The 24,004-nt window shown below is 38.3% G+C and overlaps 1 protein-coding gene across 3 annotated transcripts in view; it reads left to right on the plus strand.

Annotated features, from left to right (window-relative positions):
- Positions 1-20,480, plus strand: part of LOC108493507 (LIM domain-binding protein 3-like) — a 79,759-nt gene extending 59,279 nt beyond the window's left edge. For all 3 annotated transcript variants that reach the window (XM_017807000.1, XM_017806999.1, XM_017806998.1), the window contains 5 exons: positions 4,671-4,693; positions 7,895-8,098; positions 14,606-14,775; positions 15,740-15,776; positions 19,582-20,480. In XM_017807000.1, the coding sequence (XP_017662489.1) occupies positions 4,671-4,693; positions 7,895-8,098; positions 14,606-14,775; positions 15,740-15,776; positions 19,582-19,678 (531 nt within the window). In that variant the 3' untranslated portion in view covers positions 19,679-20,480. The remainder of the gene's footprint in view (positions 1-4,670; positions 4,694-7,894; positions 8,099-14,605; positions 14,776-15,739; positions 15,777-19,581) is intronic.
- Positions 20,481-24,004: the final 3,524 nt, after the last annotated feature.

Consider the following 24,004-nt stretch of genomic DNA (forward strand, 5'->3'; position numbering starts at 1 on the left):
CCTGCACACCAGCTGAGCCCTGCAAGGCAGTATAACAACCCCATTGGCCTTTACTCAGCAGAGACTCTCAGGGAAATGGCTGAGATGCATAAATTAAGTCTCAACCGAAGGGCTTCAGAAGGTGGACTTCCTAGAGGGTAGGTAACGTATTTAATATTTCAATAAGTAATGAATTTGCTGAAAAATGAGTGTAATAGTACCTACCCTATTGTGCTTTTATCTGGTAATCATGATTAAGGTGTGGAACAATCATTAAATTTTCCAGTAGCCCCCAAGATATACCCACAGTATCATCACAGGATAAGTCTTGTACTTTGGTATCTGAAGATGGGTTGGCAATAGTCACCAGAGCATGAGGAGGAACATTAGGACTGAAGTGACTGAGATCATCTCAGAGTTCTGGCACTCAGCAGTTTTTACTGATGCCTGCGGTCTCACAGAACCAAGTATTGCTGTTGGCCCTTAGAGCAGCTGCTTCAACCAGGTCTGATCTTTGGTACTTTGCTAAGGACAAATGGCTTGGACCAACAGATCTGATGTTCTCGGCTACTGGAATGTCCTGCTGTAATTCCTGCCTTAAGGTATTGGCTTTTCTATGCAAAATGAGTCAAAATTGCAGTATTTTGGACATGATCTGGTTTGGATGTTGTCTGTCTTGCATCCATTAGCTTTGTTGTTAACTTGTATGTACACAATGAACGATCTCCAGATAGTTTGACCCCATGCTGTCCAAGGTTTCACATATTACTCCGTTGCAGATCAACTGTTTTGTTAGAAGGTTTGTAAAATGAGGACCTTGGACTACAGTACATGAGAAAGAGCAATGAGAAGCAGGTTTTCCTAATTTTTCTGCCTTCCTGTATTAACTGGCAAACAAATGTAATTTTTTAGTTTATTTGTGGTTTGGATTTTTTTTTTTAAATGAAGATGAATTTCTTATTATGAATATGGGGAAAAGTGTACTTTTGACACTAGGGACTTGGCTATATAAGGAAAAACAGAAAATTTAGACAGTCCACTGAGGTCTGATAGCAAATGCATATCTTCAAGTACTTTATATCTCTTTGCAGGAGCTCTTTGCAAGAGAAAACCAAGGGGTTTTAAGTTGTAGCAAACTAAGGATATTTTATCCTTATAAAAGAGCATAAATACCTGTTCTAGATGATTCAGGCAGTTTATATGATTCATTGTAACTCTCTTGAGGACTCGGCATTAACAATCCTAATTAAGTTATCTGCAAAAATCTTATCCTTCCTTCTCATACTGGATAATTAAGAAAAGCAATTACTATTTAGAAGAAAATTATTTCAGTTAACAAAATCAGCAAAATAAACCTCAGAATGCTTCTCTCTTAATTTATAATTTTCTTGAAGAATACTAATCCTTGTCTTCTTTTCAATATGCAGAGTTTCCTGGGAGTAAATCTCACTATCTTTTTCCCATTATCTTCACAACCCTCCTTAACATCTGCAAGGGTGATGGTAAAGTGGCTGTATTTTGGATAGCTCAGCATTGTGACTGTTTGTTATCAGAATTACAACACAGCTGCATCCATCACTCATCAAAGTCTATGTGAGCCTTTCTTTTCATGCCAGAGGGCATTGCAATAGGGCTACATGATATCACAGTGATTAGTGGGGTGCAAAAAAGATGTACCTGCAGAAAACACTTCCCTGTCTTCACTCTGCTGCTTTTTTGTGTTTTATGTCCCCTTTATATGTGAACATTTTAGTGCATGCCTGTGGCAGTGCCCTGAATTACAAAGCAAAGTTCTACCTTAGAACAACCATCTGAGATTTTTGGTTTTTTTTTAGTTTGAACACAATTTTGGAGAGTTTCTGTCTATCTGCCTGTAATATCTGTAGCACTGATAAGCAAATAAGAAAGTTTTAAAAATCAGCTTTATTCTGCAACCCAGGAACATTCTGAAAAGATGAAAGTGCCCTGAGGCACTAAATAATGTGTCTTCTCAGGTAACTCTTCTGAGATCTCTGTTTACTTGCAGAGAAAATTCAGAGCTCAAGAATGCTGTCATTCCCACTTCCACTTGACTGTTACCCATGAACTGAGAGGCATCTCTCCTTCTGCTCTCTGGAGAATAACACACAGAACCTGTAACTACCTGGGGACTTGGTATTATCCATGATAATCTCAATCTCATAGTGGATATTTGGGACAGAATGTACAGGGAAAGCACTGTGAGCTCTGCAAGATCAGCTCTTGACTTCGTTGGGGACATTCTTATCGTAGAGTAAAACATGAGATGCTGTGTAAACATTGTGATATTGTGGTGCTCCAGCTGTGAATTCATTGTGAATTCATGAACTTGTGCTTAGTATGGTAAAAGTTGTTAGAAAAATTCAGGTGTGGGGGCTGATCCTAGGTATATTTCATATTTCAATACCATGTCCTTTTCACTAAATAATTTAAACTTGTGTGAATTGCTACTAGAGGTTTAGCTAAATCCTCTGGAAAATTCTATCAAGGAACTAAAATTAATTTTCAAATTATTTCCTTGATCTGTGAAGAACAGCAAAGCACCTGTCTCTCTGATACACTTTACATTAAAGCTTTATCACCTTGACCCAGGGTAAAAATTGGTGGCCTGTTAAGAGCATGCTGTGATGTGCTGGAAGCTCTGGAGAGTATTAATAAATATGAAGAGTGAGTCATAGTTTGTAACATGTGGATCTTTTTCATTCCAGTGTGAGTTACTTTTCACATTGTAGGTCAAGGGCAGTAAATACCTGTCCTACAAGTGCACGCCAGGTGGTTTGGGTTACTGGCTTCTTACCCTGTGACCTCTGTGAGCAGCAACTTGGGTGTTTCATACATGTCCATATTTAGAATCAAACTACAGTAATGTGTGGCTCTGAACTGGGGGGAATTTTCTCATCACATATGAAACATAAGGAGAAGCAAAGCTTTATTCTTTCTGAAGGAAGCTGTAGTAGCCTCTTTGCATCTCAAAATCTTGACTGAGCTTTTCTTAGTGTGTGCACATAATGATTTTTATCTCTTAACATTTTTATATGCAAACATATTCCTCTAAGTTGTATTTTAGGGATGGTTGTTCTGCCTTTAAAATATTATTTTATATGTGAGGTAGAGGCCTGGATTAGTCAGAAAATGATACTATTACATTGTTTCTTTGTAAATTATTCCAGCTGTCCTGCATAAACCTAAAATGGATATAGGATCACTAATGCGCTTACAGGCTGCAGCTTGTTCCTAATATATCTCTTCCAGTTCCTGTAACAAACTGATACATTTGGCTTAATGTAGGATTTTTGTCTGAGAGTCTGACCAGTAGCTGCAGAAGGTGATCTGTGATATTGTTTTACCGTGAAAATGCAGAAATGCAAAGCCTTTACTACAGCTTGGCTCATTAGAGTGGCTTTGATCATGAAAAAGGCTGTTGGATGAGCCAAGGCAAAAGGACTGTATGTAGAAAGAAGCAGTAATATCAAAGGTTCTGCCAGGCAAAAGCAGAAGGAGACAAACCCACTTGAGATGTCAGCATAACTTTGCTGTCCAGTGTTTTCTATCGGTCCCAGATACAGAAATGTCACAGCAGCAAGTTGGAAGGTTCAGTGTCTGGTTCTGTCACCAGCATTCTGTGCAGCTAAGTAAGAAGAAAAGTTTATTAACTGATCCTGGATCTCTTCCTCTTTATTTTGCACAAAATAAAATGGATTAGTCTTCAACCAAGAAAAGAGCAAAATGTGGGTATTTTAAGCTTTGGGAAAAACTAAGTTAAAATAAACATCATAGCCCATTACTGTTATTTGTTATTAACAAATACACCACAGTGCAGTGTGAGCACACTGTTCATCACTCCCAGCTTTAGCTGGTTTGTGCTGCTTTGGAATTACTGTGCAAGCCACTGTCATTCCTTTATGCAGCAAAGCAGAAATGTAGCATGAACAGGTGGTTTTCTCATACTGTATACATACCAGACCAATAAAATATCCTGATATCCGTATCCCAAAAAACACATAATGCACAGCTTGCTTCATTTCACATGGAATAAAATTAGGAATGACTATTCTGAGGCTAATTGGCTTACACCACTGTTGGCATAATGTAAGTACAGTCAGACTTAAGCCAATACTTTGTTAAATACAAAGGCATTTTCCTTAGTTTTAGATTTAAAACATCTACCAGTGTATTTTTTGGATGTTCTCCAGTATGTAAAAGACAAAAAAATCAGTCTTGCAAAACCAACTCTGAAGGTGGCCTGAGGAGAACAGACTTCATCCCTGAATATTTAGTATCTAGGGGGAAAAATATAATTTCTATCACTCATATGCTATTTTCAGATGAGAATATACTCTGCAAATCCTTTTTTATTCCCTCTGCTCCCTCCCCCCATACACTTTGGTAGTAGTACTTTTAGGGATGTACAGCAATAAAATCATGTTCAAGGGTCAGCCAAAATACCATGGTACCCTACTAAGTCCTACTGGATCAAGTATAATCCCCAAATTTTTTCCTTTCTTAATCATGTTGGGGTTTTTAGGCATACATTTACTTTTTGTTCTTATTTGTAGATGGTGTGAAAAGAGCCTGTAGCAAGCTTTCATAAGTATGTTCTGCCCTTTGCACTCTAAAAACTATTGACTTTTTCTGTGTGGTTGATGTTGTTTGTTCTCTTTCTCTTCTTTTAGGTCATAACCAACACCGCTGCCAAGTTAGTATCACTTCTCTATAGTGCCAAATGTTTGTCTTATGCTATGTATGTGAAGATGTGTTTTCTGGGGTAGCATGATCCCCTGTGCTCGTGCTGTGTCTGCTTGCGAGTGGAAGTGTTTTTCTAAAAGTCTGCTTGGTATGACCAGCATCATGTGCTGCCTCTGGTGTCCAGCAGTGCTCCCTTCTGAGCACACCACGCACTTGGGGATGCTCGAACGCTGGGAATGGAGTTGGCAGCTGAGCCTGCTCAGTTCTTGTGAAGGCTTTCAAAAGCATTTGTTTCTACAGTCCAGGTTTAAGTCCTCTTAAATCTTTCAGTAGCCTTCATGCCTTCAGACTTTGAGCATTATCTGAGCCTTTTTTGGTGTATTATTAGCAATGTACTTTGAGCTTTGACATAAAATTAATTTCCAAAGCCCCACTCCGCTAAAATTCAAATTCAGGTTGGTATGAGATACAGATAGGGAAAAAAATCCACAAAGTCATTTACCTTAGTAAATGTGTTGCCCAAACAAGAAATAACTATTTGAAAATGTGGTCAATCTGCTTTATTTAAGAAAGTTCACAGAGTCCTCAGTTTTGATCTTTGGTTTTCTAAGGGCAGAGGATTATCTCTAAACTCTCACTTTCTGTCCCTGAAATGGATGTTATCCAGAAATTTCTAGAGACTGGGTTGAATTCAGCATAAAATAAATAATTCTAATAGTTAAATGTGAAATTTAAACTGACAATACAAGGTTAGAAGCAGTAGAATACATAAAAGTTGAGCTAATATTTAATGCACATAACTTACACTGATCCGGCATTCTCAGTTGATTTTAGTGAGGTGTGGGTGTGATGTCATGCAAACGCTGGAACTCCTTTGGTGTGACAAAGTCTAGCCAATTTACATTGATAATTATTCTGACCCAATTGTCTTAGAAAGCAGAAGTCACAGTATTGGGGTGTTTTTAATCTTACTTGCATTTATTTTTCCAATCCTTTTCTATCTTAGGAGAAGATCCCATTCATTTTGCAGCAGTGCTCCAGCTGTTCCTGCAGCCTTACCTCTGCCACTTTGTCCTAGAGAGCAACACCCCTCACAAGTACTAATATCTTCTCTCTACCTCCAGAGTTATGAACAAAACTCTGCAGTTGAAAATCTGTCCCTTTTTCTATTAGTTTTATGGGAATCCTGTTAACATCAGTTAAAGTTTTGCCTTGGTATGTGTAATGTGACTAAAACTTCTTGAAAGACATCACTGAAACTGTTTAAAGACCACAAGTAAAAGCCCAAATCACTCCTGCTGCTACTGTTAGGGAAGTTTAGGCTGTTCTGATGTTACTAGCTTTGATTTCTGTAGTTGTGGAAACCAACTGCTTAGAACTTTACTCTCTAAAGGTGGCATATTTAACCTCTGTCCTTTCATTCACACAGTCTTCTCAGATCTTGGGTTTAGAATCTCTTCAATACTCAACAGCATGGAGGAAAGAGAATACTAAATTCAAGATCTTGAGGACCTGTGTGTTTGTAATTATCATGTGATCATTTAGGGTATTACAAAGAAAAGAGATGATGTTGTTGAAGTAAGGCACGTTCATGCTCACTGTAGCAACCTGCACGTCCCTGCACATCACCCTTCAACAGATGATGTCAGTGTAATAATAAAACTGTCATCGTTGATGAATAGTTAATGGAGATATATTTTAAATGTGAAAATGTCTTTGTAAAAAGACGATTTTCACTTTTTGAGTGCATAATGCAGCTTCCTGGTTCCCTCCCTTAAAAAGTTGATGTGTGTATCTAAAGGCTGTGGCTGTGATGCAGCATGTGCATTTATGTGTCTCTGTTCCTTGAGCATGTGGCTGTCAATGTTCTGTCAAGTATTTGGAATGATATGTGTATCTCTCTGTCTGTTTTCAGTCAGGGCATCCCACCAAACAAAAGGCTGAAAACATAGTGGAATCCCCTGGCTGGGTTCAGAGGTGGCACATCACCTGTGATGCTCTCTGGAAGATTAAGTCAGATGGCTGCCAGCTTTACTTGATTTTACTTTTTCCTCCATGCTGGATTGAGGGTTCAGTTTTAACCCTCTGGGGTTAACCCATGGCAAACAGGCAAACTATTGTGTGTGTAAAGAGAAAAACTTGTCCAATTTAGCGAGCATATGGAATCTATTCTGCTGGCATCCTTCTGCTGCTGGCAGGACAGGAAGAGCAGATTAGAGAATCATCTGATTTCCATAGGTTGGAGAAGAGCAGCTACTTCAGTGTCTGACAGCTGAGGGTTAACTTTCTCCTTGAAACAATGGGCAATTCTCCTGGGCAATGCTCAGTCCTTGCTCTAGGGCTGCAACAATGTACAACTCGGCTCTACAAGGAAGCCAGGGGCTCTTTGGCTGCAGCCTGACATTAAACTGGCTCGTTCTGATGTAATGGGAGCTTTATTTAACTTGCTTGGGGCTCAGTCTCTCAAATAAAAGTCCTTCCTCATAAATGGAAGCTGCGGCAGCTACTCTTCCAAATGCAATTGTCCCATTGGTTGCAATGTAGGATATTTTGGTCTGAGACTGAGCATTTATCATGCTGTAGCAGCACTTGGGGCTGGCTCTACAGAGATTTTGGGAAGATTTAGTCTTTGTGAGGAAAACTTTGAAGATTATTAAAAGGCACAAGAACTAAATTTCACTGTGATTAATAATCTGGACAGAAAGTACTGGAACCTTCTAAATAATAGAGGACCAAAAATCTATTCACCCGACTGCATTTCCTAGTGCTTTGTCAGAATGCTGAAAGCATGAATGGATGCAGTGGATAAAGTGCAGTATGTATGTATATCCCATGGGCATGCACATATACCTGTGTGTATGTCTGTGTACACTTATAGGTATATATGCATGTAACAGCAGAATTTTAGTATCACATAAATACTTAGGGATTTGTCATGATATTTTAATGCAGTGACAGCTATTTCACCTTTGTTTTCCTCTTTATACATCTGTGAGCCAGCACAAAAATGTCATCCACTGGGGCAGCCAGCTTTTAACTGTGACTTGGTACTTGTGTTGTCTCCTATTCTGTGATCGGAAGCTTTGCTGGTGAGATGCCATGAACAGACGTGCACACTCCTCTGCCGGTGGTGCTTCTCTCACTTAACTCTCACGCCTCTCTCCTTTCTTCCCCTCCCTTCCCTGTGGAACCTCACTCTTGCATAACCCAGCCCGGAGTTCACGGAGCGTTTCAACCCCAATGTCCTGAAGGACTCTGCCCTGTCTACACACAAACCCATTGAGGTGAAGGGCCTTGGCGGCAAGGCTACTATAATTCACGCCCAGTATAACACCCCGATCAGCATGTATTCCCAGGATGCTATCATGGATGCAATTGCAGGCCAGGCACAAGCCCAGGGTGGAGAATTTGCTGGGTAAGGTCATTTCCTTGTGTGGAATGCTCTTTGTCTGCATGGTACATGTAACAGTCCCTGCCTGCATGACATGGTTGCTCTTCCTGGACTCTTTTTATTGGGGTATATTATACATAAAAATACATATCAATACTAGGCAATGTTTAAAAGCACTTCCATGTTTTGAAGTTAAAAGGATGGATAACTAGAAAACCGTAGCATGGTTTGTGCTGGAAGGGACCTTAAGGATCATCTAGTTCCAAAAGTCTGCCATGGTCAGGGATACTTTAACTTTTCACTTTTAGTATTCCTCCTAGAACTGGTAAACCACACAAAAATATATCTAGTGCTCTGTATATGACATTGGATGGCTTTTCATTTCTGATGACCATGCTTTGTAATAACCACTGTATTATATGCATAGCTTGGGAATAACAGGAAAGGGGGGTGGAATTTTTACTGATATGTGAAGAATGCAAAATATTTATGTAGTACTGGCTACTGGTTTATTCTGCAGAATGGAGTGTTTTGCTGTATTTTCCCTCTCCCTGGTTTACATACAGTACATATGTTTTACACATATCCTTTGGACTATGGCAAAAGCCACTGATCTTTAATAACTCTGCTTTTACCAATGCATGTTTCTGGAAATCCATCTGATTAACTTATCCGGAGCTGTTACAACTTAACTGAAATTACACATGCAATGAATGCAGCCAGGTTTCTCTCTTGCCAGGTGTCTTTCTACCCAAAATCGAACTTGCCTTCTTTTCATGTGACACCAAACATAGGTACAGCAACACACTTTAACATAGTTTCTTCTCAGTATGTTAGCTTCAGGCTTATTCAAAATGAACCTGGATTATGTATTTGCTTCTGCTCCCTTTTACTGGCCATTTTTCTCTCTTTTCTTTAATATATATTTTTTTTCCCACTAACTTTTTGCATCACTGCTCTACCTAATGATGGATCCCAAGCAATACCTTTAGCTGGTTTTGACCATGACTCAGTGAATCTCCACAGGTGTTGAGTAGACTCATATTTCCAATTAGCCAAGTACAAAGAGAGAAGTTGATTCATTCTCTGTTCTTTATAATGGTTCACATCTTTCATAGGCATGGATTATATGAGACATTTTATCATATATTGGAACTTTCTACTAAACGCAAATGGTAATGTTTAAAAAAAATTGCTTATTTAAGTGATCAGATGATTATAAAATTACACTGCTGAGTACGTGGATCCTTTTCATTTTATAAGCAGCACATGAAAAGAATCTCTCAAATGCAGTTCCAGTCACCAGGAGTGGCTCTACTGGACTGGAAAACAGCCTTGTCTTTTCCCACCTGTGGAAGAAATCAAGACACACTGTGTTGCCTGTGTTGCAGGGAGGGGAAAATGCTGTTCCTGGAAATTCCCAGATAGAGTGAGAGAAGTCCAAAGAGCGCAACCAGGGAGATTAGGGATTTGTTTAAACACGTAGAATTGTGAAGTAAAGAATCTCAGTAATGAGAGTCTTGAATAATAAATTAAAAGATAGTCATGAATTATATTAGATACATACATATATATATTAAAGATATATACATATATCTTTAAAAGAACAAAATGAATGGATACATAGATAAAAAATAGACTGTTATGGAGTGTTGAGTCATTACACCACCACCAGCAAAGTGTGTGTTAAACATCTCTGTGTTCTAAAGTTTTTACTTTTTTTTCTCATTTTGAACATGGAAGCCACCAATTGCATGGGTGTTTTTGATATGAGATGGTTATTTCCATTAATCCTTTTCTATTAGACAGTTCTAGTTAAACATTATTCTTTGCAGACAACTTCATGACTATGTTCTCCCATGTAATGTTGCAAAAAAAAATTTTTCTTTAAGATTAACTATATAAGCTACCATTTAAGCTTTTGCTTCATTTTGGAATGTGATTCCTAAGCCAAACATTCGCCTGGTCCCAAGGAGAAACTAATGTTTTTATTCCTACTGTGCTCAGAGCTACAGCCTGTCTTGTAACTTTTCTTGCCTTTTTTTTTTTTTATTTATAACACTTAGTGACTATCCAATTTTCTCTGTAGTTTTTTTTATTACAATTAACACAACATTTTTAATCTATATATCTAGCAACCTAGCAAGGGTTGTGCTGCCCTAACAATGGCCTACCCATTGACTCATTCGATTAAACCTTTAGGTTCTTTTGGCTTCCATGATATTCTGAACTTTAACTTGCAGTGCAAAGTGATATGTTCTTTCGTTTGCTTAGTTGGTCAAGTCTGAGATAGGATTATGCTTAATGCAGAAGTATTTGTATGAGGAGTTTTTCGTATAAATGCAGACCAAATTGTGTACTGATTCATTTTGTGTCAATTCTCTGCATATAATTCAGTCTCAGTGCTTAATTTTTCTTCTTCTGGCTTTTCATTTCACGTTAGAGGTCAGCCCTGAAGCCACAAGATGTCTGTAAGATGGTAAGCACACTCAGACTGCAGACCTAAAGGGCAGACAGTACCTGGAAACATGCTTACCTCTTCTATCTGTGATGAAGGACAGACAGGCTCAAGATAAGAATTCATTTTCTAGTTTCACTATTTGAAATCAGTGGTGCTGTAGCTTAATGAGATCAGAATCAGACTCTTGTCACTTAGAAAATAACCCACACTTACTGGACCACCATGGAAAACAGAAAGGAAAGCACAGAATTATTCATACTGCAGTTACTCAAACATCACACTGGAACTGAAAGGCAGAGAATTTTGAATGCGGTGGCTTCTTATCTTTTCTTCTCTTTCTATGTTTTTTTTTTGTTTTAATTGATTTTACTAAACCAAGAAGCAAGAGTTGGTTGCAGTAAAACCACGTGGTTAGTACATTTTGATTACATTTCTGTCAAACCTCTTCTAAATTCTGTTATGCAGTTTTAGCCAAATTCACAAGTCATAAGTAGACATAAATCCAACATCTTTATCCAGATTAAGAACTGAAAAGTTAAAGTAGCGGAATCAATAATGTGATTGGGTAGAAACTAAAGTCTCGTGTATTCTCTACAGTAAGTCAACTTGGGTAGATATTTACCAGTCTACATGAACTTTTGGTTTTTTATTGGGTTGTGGAGATTTTTACCTCTTAGCCCTTTTATTGAATAGCTGGAATCAGTCTAATATCTGAGGTCACAATATTTCATGGTATGTCTACACCAGGGGTAGAACACTGCAGTGTTCCTAAGTTTTACTCATTATCTATTTAAATTAAACCTGGTTAATGACTCCAGGGTACCATTCATGTGGTAAACTGTAGTTTATAATGGAGTCCAAAAAATAATAATCCCACTGCTACTTACTCAAAGAAGTTTGACTGTCTTTAAAGTTTGTTTTAATGTCAATAATGTGTGACTAGTATGATGATGTGAAAAAGGGGTATCATTCTTTATTGACTCCTACTAAAATACCTCAGGCTGTAGTGTGAAAACCCACGAAAGCTCTAACCCATTTGGGAAGAATTTTTTTTCAGTAACATCAATTTAGAGTAATATGCTTAAAGATGAATAATATTTCTGCACATCCACACCCAGATGGAAAGAAATTAAATTACAAAGAGGTATAACAGAGGTATTAAACGTGGTTATGTGCATCTTTAGGCTGTCTGTAAGAATCAACTGTCACATTTAGGTTTATGAAATGCTCATAATCAGCGATGCGCTCTATTTTGCACTTCCATGCTGAGTAGCTCATATGTCCTAGTTACTCATCTACAATGTAATTATGATTTTAAAAAAAGAAAAAGGCCTGTTGAATTAAAGGCAGATTTGGAAATATTCCAATGTATTACATTAATTTAGTTCAATTTATATGAGCATGTTTCACTCTGCTAGGGAAGTTTAATTCACCAAGCTCCATTTCCTGCCTTAATCATCTACCATAAGGATATTAATATGTCCTGTTAATGCCACACATTGCTACTGTGAAATTTGTGGTCCAGCCTTTAGCTCTAGTTTTTTAACTAACCTTGAGTTAGTAGCATAATTATACATAAACCTTTAAACTGCTTTTTTTGTATATTGGTCATAATACAAGAACAAAGCATTTCAGCAAGAGGATTTAGTCAAAGGAATTTGTACTGTCTGTAACTTGCATGGTGCTGTTGCCACAGTGGTCTATGGTCAAAGTCAGCAAAGGTTTATTATCCACTTTGCAACAGTATGCAGCTGGGAAATGTGCTATCACACTGCTAAAACCAGCAGTTTTTTAAGCTTCAGCAAGATTAAAAAGTCAGTCTGGGAATATAAAGTTAACTGTTGGCCCAATTCAGGCAGTCAGCTATAGCAGTCATACAGGGCAAGGTACTGGGTGCTCAGCACCCTCAAATGCCTCTGGGGTCATCTTTTGGGGAACATTAACAAGACCCTTTACAGTGACAGAACTTTTCAGCATAGCCAAGTGTCAGAGGCAGCAGCAGAACGGTCCTGAGTGGGTTGCTGACTTACTGTTGGTATTACAGAGAACCTTTTCCATGCAAAGACTATTCCTGCTCCCACACTTTGTGCCCTGCCTCAGCAAGCCCTTCAGCCATATGTGATGGGCCAGAAGAGGAAGACTACTGCTCTCCCATCTTCCACTAGGAGTAACACTAGTGCAAGCAGCTGATGGCACACCCTCCCCAAAATAAACAAGTCTACATTATGTCTTCTGTACCTGCTAGTGTTTAGATATTGTAAGGATAGTGGTCTGGAAACATGAGCTAAAAGAGGAGCTGGAAAATGCTGCTTCTTCCTACAGGGCGTCTTCCACACTGAGAAACATTTTTTTACATAACTTGTATGTTTTGTGGCAGAGCTTAAACTGAAGAGTCAGGTTTTTTTCTAGGTTCACCTTTTTTCTAAGCTGTGCTCCATCATGTAGATGATTGTGCTGAAACATGCAAAAAAAAAAAATTTACTGAGGTTTGTGCTGTGCTGGGTCCTCAAGAAAGTGATAAGTTTGCATATATTGGGGGTTATGAAGAACATAAATACTCCTTCAATAAAACCTGAAAACTCCTAGAGAGACAGGGTGCTTTTGGGTCCATATAAACACTGACCATGTTTGTGAGCCACTTGTGGTCTGACCTGAAGAACACGTCCCATGCTATTATGTCCAGATCCATCAAAACCGTGTATTGATGAAGAGGAGTGTGTCAGCTGGAAAATACTGATATTTAAAGCACTACCTGGTAATATTTTTCATCACAGTGTATGTTATTGCTGTGTGTAGGATGTCAGACATGGTTCTTGGCTTTTTCATGATTTCTCTCAGGTCTTCAAATCACAGACTCAGCTTCTCTGTAGATTTTTCTCTGCACAATGGTGGCTTAGAGAACACTAAGTTTGAGCCTGAACCAAGGAAGAAACTTTTATAGCAGAGGACTGCTCCTGGAACTTTATGGCAGTGACTTAGTTGGACCAAATGGCCCTTAACTTTTAACAGAACCATTTCTCAGTTTTCCTGAAGTTGAGCTTGCTGCTTGCAAAGCTCTTTATGGAATAACAAGTTAAAGCTGTTACAATAAATCACTTGCTTCAAAAATAGACCTTGTATTTAGAGAAGCCATGGAGCCAAGTTACTCCAAGCATACATCATCCCCTCAGTGTATATTCCTGCAGCTCTGTTAATAGTTAATTTTAACCGTGTGCTATGCAGAAGTTATTTTCACAGGGGGAAAAAAAGGCACTATTAAGTTACTAAGCCTGTTTCTAGCTTGCATCATAAATCAAAGAGAGGTTACTTCACTTGTGCTACAGACTTTTGTAGCTTTGATTTTAGGTGTGCACAATTGAAAGTTTTTTCGTGGATATATCACTTTGCAAGATGAGTAGACGTTGTAAGACTGTGAGATACATTCTGTTGCTAAAGATTTCAGATACAGCATATGTATGCAAGTCTTGAGTACAAGTCTAGACTTCTTTGCTTCACAGGTTTAGTAGACAATGAATCTAGACTTATGGCAGATGGAAGTTTAATTCAGAGTTTGACAAAGAATCATCTCTAGAAAGAGCTATAAAAGCCTACCACATTATTTTTATAATGAAATATGGTTTTTATTTCTAAGTACAATCTCAAAGCGCATTGGCCCAACATTGTAATTTAAAGAAGTAGCATAAAACAGTATCTACATGAAGTAATTTTTATAAGAAATAATAGAGGACAGGAATTCTCAGAGAAATAAATGTTTTTGCTGGCATACTCGCCTTTATCACCACATGTTATTCTAACCACTGTAAGCTTGTGCTTTCCTTGGCTGAGGAATCATAAACAGATATTTCCAAGCATTTTCATGCTGTTTTGAATATGCAGATTTGATGATAACAGGCCATTATAAAGATAGAACGAACCATAACATAAAATTGATCAATGTGTTTTTTTAAGAAGTGGTAATTTCAAAGCCATGTTGTGGATTGCTGTTACTCTGGGTGATAAACTGAGAGCAGAGAGGTTGGGAGGAAAGCCACCATGTGCCGTTTCAAAACGTTTCGCTTTCTGAATTGCAGTACCCTCCCTCTTAAAGACCCTCACGTAGACAGTGCCTCCCCGGTGTATCAGGCTGTGCTGAAAACTCAGAACAAGCCCGAGGATGAGAGCGAGGACTGGAGCCGCCGCTCCGCCAACCTGCAGTCCAAGTCCTTCCGCATCCTTGCCCAGATGACTGGAACGGAGTACAGTAAGTGGAATAACAGAACATCCTCCTCATCCTGGTTTCAGATTCCTGTCGTTACGTATCGCCCTGGTATTGGCCACTGATTCTGAAGGAATACTCATGACCAGACTCGTAGTTTTCAGTCCAAGATCCTGGATGTAACTAGAGAGAATAGGAAATCAAAGTGTACAGTCTCACCTTGTGCTTTGTGAAGAAAATTCTTTGGTCTGCCAGGGGTCCCACCATAAAACTATAACAGACTCTATAGTAAAAGAGCATTTGGGACCCCATAGTTCTTCCTACTTACAAATAAAATTTCTGCAGTGCAATTTTTTGTTCTCCAGCAGCCTAGACTTACAAAGCTGTCCATTCATTAGAAAAAATGACAAATAGGTCGTGTCTCTTGTAACAGCCTTTTATAGAAGTGACTTCTGGAGGTCAAAAAAAATCATGGATCACCATTTGTCTTGAATCTATGATTCTATCAGCCCTGTTATCTAAACCTAGATCTGCTATGAATGTCACAGGAGATTGAACTTTGCTGCTTGTTGCCTATAGAAATATTTTTCTGACCACCTGGTACTAACTTCACAGCTGGTTTCTGATCTAGAGATAAGGAAGTTCAGGGCCCTTTCCCACATCAGAGGGAAATAGTTCGTGTTTCCTATGAATCTGCTGCTGATGCCTCTTGTGCTTTCCTGCAAAACAGCAGGACCTCTCTGTAGAATCATTGCCTACAGCTGTGAAACACTGCTAACAAATGAATGACAAAGGCATTGTAATAGCTTCATTCCTCCTAACATCCTCCTTCCCATCTCTAGGGAACTGCTCCTCCTCATGGTGTTCTTACAGATTCCACTGCTGCAAAATCAGCATGAATGCACCTTTAGATAGGCTTTTGATATGTTTCTAAGGAACTTATAATTTCATCATAAAGCCAATTCCTTCCTTTCTTTCTTTTTTTAACTGAAACATTTTTTCTCTACAGTGCAAGATCCAGATGAGGAAGCCCTGAGGAGGTCAAGGTAGGCAACTCCCTGTGAAAAATATGGCTTTCTCCTTCCTGATAACACAATAATGTTTTAAAATGCCATTAATATGAACCTCCTTTATTATATTTTTGTCCTAAAATAGTCTAATACATTTACTTAAAAATCACTAAAATTAAAATGCTATTTGTGAGAGGCATTTGAATGAGAAGGATAACAAATTAGCATGCTTTTAGGAAAGACAGTGCAAAATTCCTGGAATGTGTGTTCAAATCTCAAAGATCCTTGCTCATGCAACTTTCCTGTACTTTACTGGGTGTGTGAATGTGATGAATTCCAAGCCCCATGTAACTACTTGATTGTGTAACTGGATGAAAATATATAATGTTGTGATAGCACTGAAATTTGTGAGCAATTTATTTGGATGACCCTCTGATTGACATTTGATTCTCCTTAAATGATACAGTAAAGGAGTTGTTTCCATCCATACCCATAATCATTAGCTTATGTTTTATTTGGAATAAACATGACCCAAATTTATAGAATACAGAAGCACAGGACTGCTTTTGCTAGTGGATAAATGTATTTGTTTCATATGATCTATCAAAAACACTTAAAAAGTGGATATGTTCAGAGATATAATATGGAATTAAAGATTTATCATCATCCTGCATAGCCAGGAAATAGATGTATTAGAGATTCTTATGTTGAGCTAAAAACTGCAGTTGAATCAAGAGCATCCTGCGTGTAAGCCTTATTTTCTGTTTGCATACTTCAAATCCCTATTCACATGAGCTGCTCTAAGCCTCTGGCTGGGTTTGTGATGTGTTTGATACTCAAACCACCTCCTTTCCTTATTCTTTTTTTTTTCTTTTTACTGCTGTACGGCTTCTTTAAAGGTTCTGAGCTTTTGATCACAGTGCAAGTTACAAATGTTGAAGCAGTGAGAAAGAAATCTGTTATCTTCCCTGTGAGAATACAAGTGTGCTTTCAGCTGATGTTTGCTATAAACCTTCCGTTGCAGTTCACCCAAGTTCATGGCTGAGTGCCCGAACATCAGGCTTGACATTATATCCCTCAGGGATTTATTTCTTCCCTCAAATGTGCAAGCCTAATTCTCATTAAATGTATTGTGCATTATCTGTTTTGATGTAATAGCACACATCCAAATCCTTACTATGATGGGATTTAAAGCATTGTGATGAACTTAAGAGTTCCCCATTCACATCTGAGAGTAATATGTTGTTTTAGAGGAATAATCTTTCTAGGTGTAGTCTGTGGCTTTGGAAAATACTAGATACTGGAAAATTTAGGTGGTATCAGATATGTTGACAATAATTATCTAGTAACACATCAACACGTGGAAATTGCACATTCTATCTCGAAGTACATGACTATATTCACTGTGCTTTGCATGTTTTCTGCAGTTTTGAGGTTTCACTGTGTTATCCTTTGTTTTCACAAGGAGATTCTGGCTATGTTTAGGCACAGCTGAACAGGTTTAAGGGCATTCACTGGTAGTAGAGTTAAGGGAACATATACTAGGTAGTTACACAGGAACTGTGCAATTGGTGTGAGCTCTGGGGCAAGGAATGAAATGGGATCTCCTTCCTGCCTCCCTGACAGTGCCTGTCCCATGTGGGTGGGTTGGTGCCTGCCTCAAACATTGCACACACTCCACTGGAGATGTGGTAGCAAAAGCCCCAGTTGTGCATGCATCAATCATAGACAGCTCTTTGGGGCCTGTTGGACCCCTTCTGCTTCGTCTCATGGGAAAGCTCCTGCTACTTTTGATTTTGTAAGGAATGGAAGGACCTATGACAGATGCACAGACTCCACACTTGAACTTCACTCTTCCAGCACAATAATGGAGTAGAAAGTCCTCTTCAGTATCTACTCCAGATCCAGACTATACAACCATACCTTTCTCCATGTCCACAGTTTGGGATCATCTGGAAGGTTTCCTGGGTTCCTGAAAGCAAAAGGTTTCCATGAAACTGCGGAACCTGAGTCTTGCCAGATTCAGTGTTGTGTTAATGCCTTGTTGTGCTGGAGTTCTGGAAAAATCCTTCATGTTCCAAAAGTTAAACTGCCAGAGATTTTGGAGGGCAGGGGATTTTGGTCTCAGGGCATGCTGTGAGCAATCTCTCTGGTGCTTTCTCTTGCAAGAACTGCATGAAATGCTGATCAGATTTCTCCCAAACTCTTGGAGGACAGGGGGTGATACGTGTAGCTTATTTTTGACGGAACTGCTTTACATAAAAATAGTCACTTTTAGATTGCTGCTTCTAACTTCATGACATATGTTCTAAATGAAACCCATGGAGCTTGGGCATTTTCGAGTGGCAGAATATCCCTTTCAGTTAATATTAATGAGCGCGTTGCATGACTGTCCCTCGCTCGTGCTGCTGCTATTTTGAAGGCACACATGAGATTATGACTTGCTATGAAAACTTTCCATTGCTGGTGTGATGATCGTTGTGGATTATTTTCTGGAAAGAAGGGATCTATTTCAAGCCAAACACATGTTTCTGAATATCTTTTCCTTGAATGGAGGGATAATATCTCAAAAGTAGTAAGGGAATTCTTACATTGCATGTCAGACCCACTGTAGCTGGTACACTCTGGTGTAACTGGAAAAAATGCCATCAGAAAGTTTCAACTAGGAATACTTTATATCTTTTAATTACTTAAAAGCATAAAAGATATTTTGAGAAGTCATACATCAACACTTCTTTAGGAGTGTTACTTGCATGACACTGTGTTATTAAGAACAGAAGATTTAGAAATATCAGTGAATTTGTTGGCATTTACTCTGTTTATTGTTTTGTGCTTTCTTCAGCCTGAGGAGTAAAACCAGCTCAGTCTGCTCCTTTCTGTTTGGCTGGTTTCACTCTCAAGTTCCACTGCATTAACACAATTAATTGTCTTGTGTTTTGAGTGTAAATAATGAGGAAAAAAAATTACCTTGTTTGCAATGATTCAAATACATTTTGCGAATAACAAGAACATTTTATTTTCCATTCTGTTTGATATACTTCTCCTTTACTGTGCTCTCATCTCACATCCCCCTTCTTCCCCTTTTTATTTACAAAACCTGAATTTAAACTGTCGAGTGTCTAGAAAAGGCTAAATCCTGAGAGGTGCTGAACATGGCTCGACAGCCCCAGTGTGCAGTCAGAGGTAGCCAGGGAGAGCAGGAGATGGCCAATACTTCACAGGACTCTGCTTTGAAAATCCCATGTTGTTCTGCTTTGTGACACCTATGACCAGAAATATTTATGCAAATGTAAACACTAATACTTACTAATGCTGAGAAAAGCTGTAGAAAAGTACTGTTTAAACCTGTGGGTGATGGTCCTTGCAGGAAGGACAGCAGGATATATATGGGCTGGCCTAGGTGTTACAGAATGGAAAATACCTGCATTCATTTTGCACTTTTATGAGTTAACTGTCACTGACTGCTCAGCTGGGGGCAAGGGAGGGAAAAGCCAAGAGAAACTGGTGGCAGGAAAACAATGGGATTACACTGCATTTCTAGCAAAAGCAGCCCTGTAATACCAAGCACAAGTCAAAGAATAAGAAGTTATATCAAGTTACTTCTCAGAAATAAACAACCGCAAAACCTTTCATACGTGGTCCAAAAAGCATCACCCAGCCTTCATTGTGCTGATTTGATAGCTGAGGAGAAAATCCAAATAAATTGCCATTGCCCTAGTTATAAGGCAGGGGAGTGGTAGCCATGGTCCCTAACCCCTTTCTTTCTCCCTCCTTTCTTTCTTCTGTGTTTATGTCTCTCTCTGTCTCTGTCTTTCTCTCTCTCTCTTTCTTCATGCCACAGGGAAAGGTTTGAAACGGAACGTAACAGCCCACGCTTTGCCAAATTGCGCAATTGGCATCACGGCCTGTCAGCGCAGCTCCTTAATGTCAAAAGTTAAAAGCCCACGTTTCTGGGGCAAACACAGACAGAGTTACAGTCAAACATTAACTGCTGTCCCGAGTTAGAGCCCCAGCGTGTCACACACGTTGCTGGGGCCTTGCTCTGTAGGTTTCTGTCCTTAGCCTGTTAGCCATTCACTGTCACCACAACTAAAAATAACAATACAACCCAGTTCGTGTTCTTCATTTCAAAGTAGTTTAGCTTTACTCCTTTACTATCTCAAACTTCAGTATACAGGAAAACATCACTATTGTAGTCCCTTAACTTTAGGAGAAAATTAGAGGGAAGTTGCTGACAGTATTTCTTTAGGAGGAAGAAGAATGAGACTTTTACTGAGTTTTACTGTAAAGATAATGAAGTAGGAGAAAGAAAGTTGAAAAGAAAAACTGACTGGCCTAGACCTTGCTAAATGTACAACATACTTAGTTTGCATAGTTGAATGATGCTGTTTGAAATAAGATATTAGCAATGTGAAGTTGTATTTCTTCAATATATTATACTGGTAGAGGTTATTTGCTGAAACCATTGCTGTAAGTTTTGTGTTGGAAAATTGAATTTATCATTATATAAAAGTGAGAGATAGCTGGGGTTGCTCAGGATCTGCGAGGAAATGACATTTTGCTAGAGGTGATTTAGGAGTGAGAAGAATATATCATACTACTGTTGCACTGAAGCTTTTAAAAGCATCTTTTAAGTTTTAAGGAATATGTTGCCCATTCTGTATTGCTCTTGCTTTGACCCACACTTTTTCTGTATATAGCAGCATGCTTTATCTGAAATAAAACATTTTAAAACTAAAATAATTATGTGCCTGTTTTACAAAGTATTTTATTCTGTTTTAAAACAGTAACTGCTTCAACTGATTATTGAAAGAAGGAGAACTTTTCTTTCCTGAATAGAAAATTTGCTCAAAAAGCTTTCCATTATTAGCTAGAATTATTATTGACCTTTAAGTTGTCTGAATTAGAATAAAACTGACAAAGCAGCTGAAAGAACAACAGAAATGAACAAAATATTTTTACTAAACGTGAACAAAGCATAATTAATAGGTAATAGCATAATTAATAGATGTTAGATGACAACCTATTGATAATATTGTTTAGCATTTCCATTTAAATAATTTGCATTCTCTGGCAGTAATTATTAATTTGTCTCTGTGGCAAAGGCACCTGAGACATTGCTGGTGCTTAGAATGAGATCTTTTTGTTACAATAGTACAGTTCTTTGCTGTGTCAGTTGAGACATGGCAAACCTATAGCCAAGGCTGCCAAATATTCCATATTCCATCTGAAGTACACCAAGGGCAATGCTACTTTCCTTTCTAGTTTGTGCTCTGATCAAATGAAACAAAAAATGCAACTCCATTAAACAGTTTGTGGTTTCCATAGAACCAGTTGATGTGAGCCCTCAGCTGGCTGCATTAGGAGTCCTTGGCACTGACTGAGGCAGAAGTTTCTCTGATGAAACACTGGTCTCTGCAGTGACAAACTAACTCTATCACAGGCCTGCTGGCAGCCCTTAGGGTTATTTTTTTTTCATTAACTTCTATAAACTGCAAATCAGGTACCTTTATCTGGTAGCAATAGTTCTGATCAAAGGGATTAATCAGTGCATGAGATCAGACTCAAACTCTTGTGCTTTTTGCTGCTTCCAAATTTGTATCAGCAGTCAAGTTCATTCAAACTCCCATTGTTTTTCTGTGTTAGAAATAAGGAAAAGCTACAGTTCACGGAGAATTTTGCATTAATCAGCCAAATACTGGAGTGTTTAAAGGACTATCATACATATTTTTAAAAAATCAATTCTTGAGTATTATTAAAGAGTACATGAGCACTAGTTGCTTCTAAAATACATTTCACTTTTCTTAGCTAAGTACCATAGCAATTCAGTAGACATGCTACTTAATTCACAGCATGCATGTACACTTTCCTTATGGGAACACAAACAGATTCTGGTCACACCATCTTACTACTGCCTGTGGAAAATCAACATCACTGCATGAAATAAGAGCAACATTTTAACTTTTCCTGAATGTTGCCAAGATCAAACTTTGGTGAACCAAAGTGGTGGTGAATTTTATTTATATATGGGAAATTTTGATAGAACTTAAAATATCAATAGTCAGTTTTTTCACAAACATTAAATGTACCTAAGTAAAAAATTATCCAGTTCTAATTTTTAACCAAGTTAGATTTTTGACATTTTTTCTGAATAAGTATTAATACAGTTTCTCCACTTAAATAGGAATTGTGTATCCTTAATGTTTTGTGAACAAAATACAGATGCTATGTTTCAAATAGTCCTAGTGCATGTGTTATAATGAAAAAGAAAACGTCTAGATTGTATCTCAGTGCTTACACTTAAAGTTATTTTGAAAGGTATTTTTTAGTAATTTGATAAGATATAAAATTAATGGAAATGTAATTAAGGCAACCCTTCTCCTTAGCTCTCTTCAGTGGGTTTAATGATAAAAATTCATGCATATAAACCATATAATCATATAAAGAAATAATATTAATCTTTTTTTTATGTAGGATACAAAGTGGAATCTAAACACTTTCCAGGCTTGTAGAATTTCAATTTTTTATGTAGTTACAGAGAAAAAAATTAATAGAAAAAGATCTCGATTTGGTAGCTTTTGGAACTTTTGCAATATTGAAGATCTTTTGTAAAGGTGCCTTCATTAATCCCTATGGCAAGATTTTCACTACAGCATATTTCTACTACTCAGTCCAGTCCTTTTTAAAAAATCTTCCAAGTAATGGACTTTGGATTAACTGTCAGTCAAATTTTTCTATGCCATTTCTTGTTTATATTTAGATTAGTTATTCCTCAACTCTTCCTCCTCAGAAATCTTCCTTTATGTAGTCATGGCAATCTTCAAGTCCAAAAAAAATGAATGTTACCCATCTTTTTTCATGTAACTGTGAAGAGGCCGTGGTTTTGCTTCCTGAGTAGGAGGTGGCCTTTGTAGAGAAATTGGCCTGGAGTTTTCATTCTGCTACATGCCATTGCTAAAGACTGTAACAGACTGAGGTCTGATAAGAAAGCATTAACAGCTTTGAAGAAACAGAAGCTTTGTTCTAGCAAAAGGTCAAGTCTGTTCTAGTTTTGTTCTATTTTTAGTATATTCGGGCTTATCTCACTGTATGTGGCTTCTGATTGACCAGCACCATCCTGCAGTGTTTCCTGACCATTTGCAGAAGTCTGCTGTTTTGCCTAGGAAGATTATTCACAATTAATGACAGTGAGGCTTAAAATAGGTTCCCGATTGAAGACTCGATGGGTCATGTAATTCTTTAAAACAGCACTGATGACAGGCAGGTGTATCTGTCCCACGCTGAATATATTTTGACCTGTGACTGCTCTGCTGAGCAGAGGACAATGGTCAGTGACAATACTGTCTTCTAAATAGCCTTCATGCCAAAAATAAAGTAAAATGCAGGATGTGAATAGTGATATTCACTCCCTGCCCATCCCAATATTGCCAGTAAAGCATAGTCTTATAAGCATTTAATGAAGATACAGCAAAGCTGATGCCAGTAGGAAATCAAAAGGCCTTCCAGGTAAATCTGCTTGTCTGGTTATGGCACAGGGACATGCTTATTTTCTGCTGTGGTACAAGACTCTTTGATCTAAACTAACCTGTTTCCCAAATCCTGCTGCCCTGTCTTGTGCTCAAATGGTCTCCCCTCACCTCCTGCAGTGCTCAGTTTGCAGCAGAAACACTGACTGCATGCAGTGTGTGCTGATGGGACATGGTTAGAGTGTGACTTTAGGAGAGTGGGTATGAGAACTTGACCTGTCTCCCTTTCATGCATGACAAAATGACAAAATGAGAAAGGTTCTGTGGCTCTTCCCCTTGCCTCCCTCTTCTCACCCCTCCCTGTCCAGGAAGGACAGGACGTTTGTGCTAAGCCATAAATACAGAGGTCACTGCATTACACTTTCTCTCTTGTTATGCACAGCTGGGTGGAGTGAATCTTCCATAGCAAGGAACAAGTATTTTAGGGACTACTTTATCACTTTTCAAAAGTCCAACTCTTGCATATCACAGAGCTTTCTGAAGCCTTCCTCAGGGGCAGATGAGGTGACACCAATTTTTTTACTTGTACAGTCGGGTTCCCACAAGAGCTGAGTTGATTTTGTGGATCCTTTAGCAGTGTCTACCATGAGTTTCAGTGACTGGGACTATCGTTATATGTTTCAGAAAATGCATGGATACTTACACAAATGTTAGTTGGCAAAGTTAAAAAGCTAGAATTTTGGTATGGTACATGGTATTACCAGATAATTGCTTCCTTTAATCAATTTGCCTTTAATT

Source organism: Lepidothrix coronata, unplaced genomic scaffold, assembly GCF_001604755.1.
Source record: "Lepidothrix coronata isolate B3197 unplaced genomic scaffold, Lepidothrix_coronata-1.0 Scaffold17, whole genome shotgun sequence".
In the NCBI taxonomy this organism is placed as follows: Eukaryota; Metazoa; Chordata; class Aves; order Passeriformes; family Pipridae; genus Lepidothrix; species Lepidothrix coronata.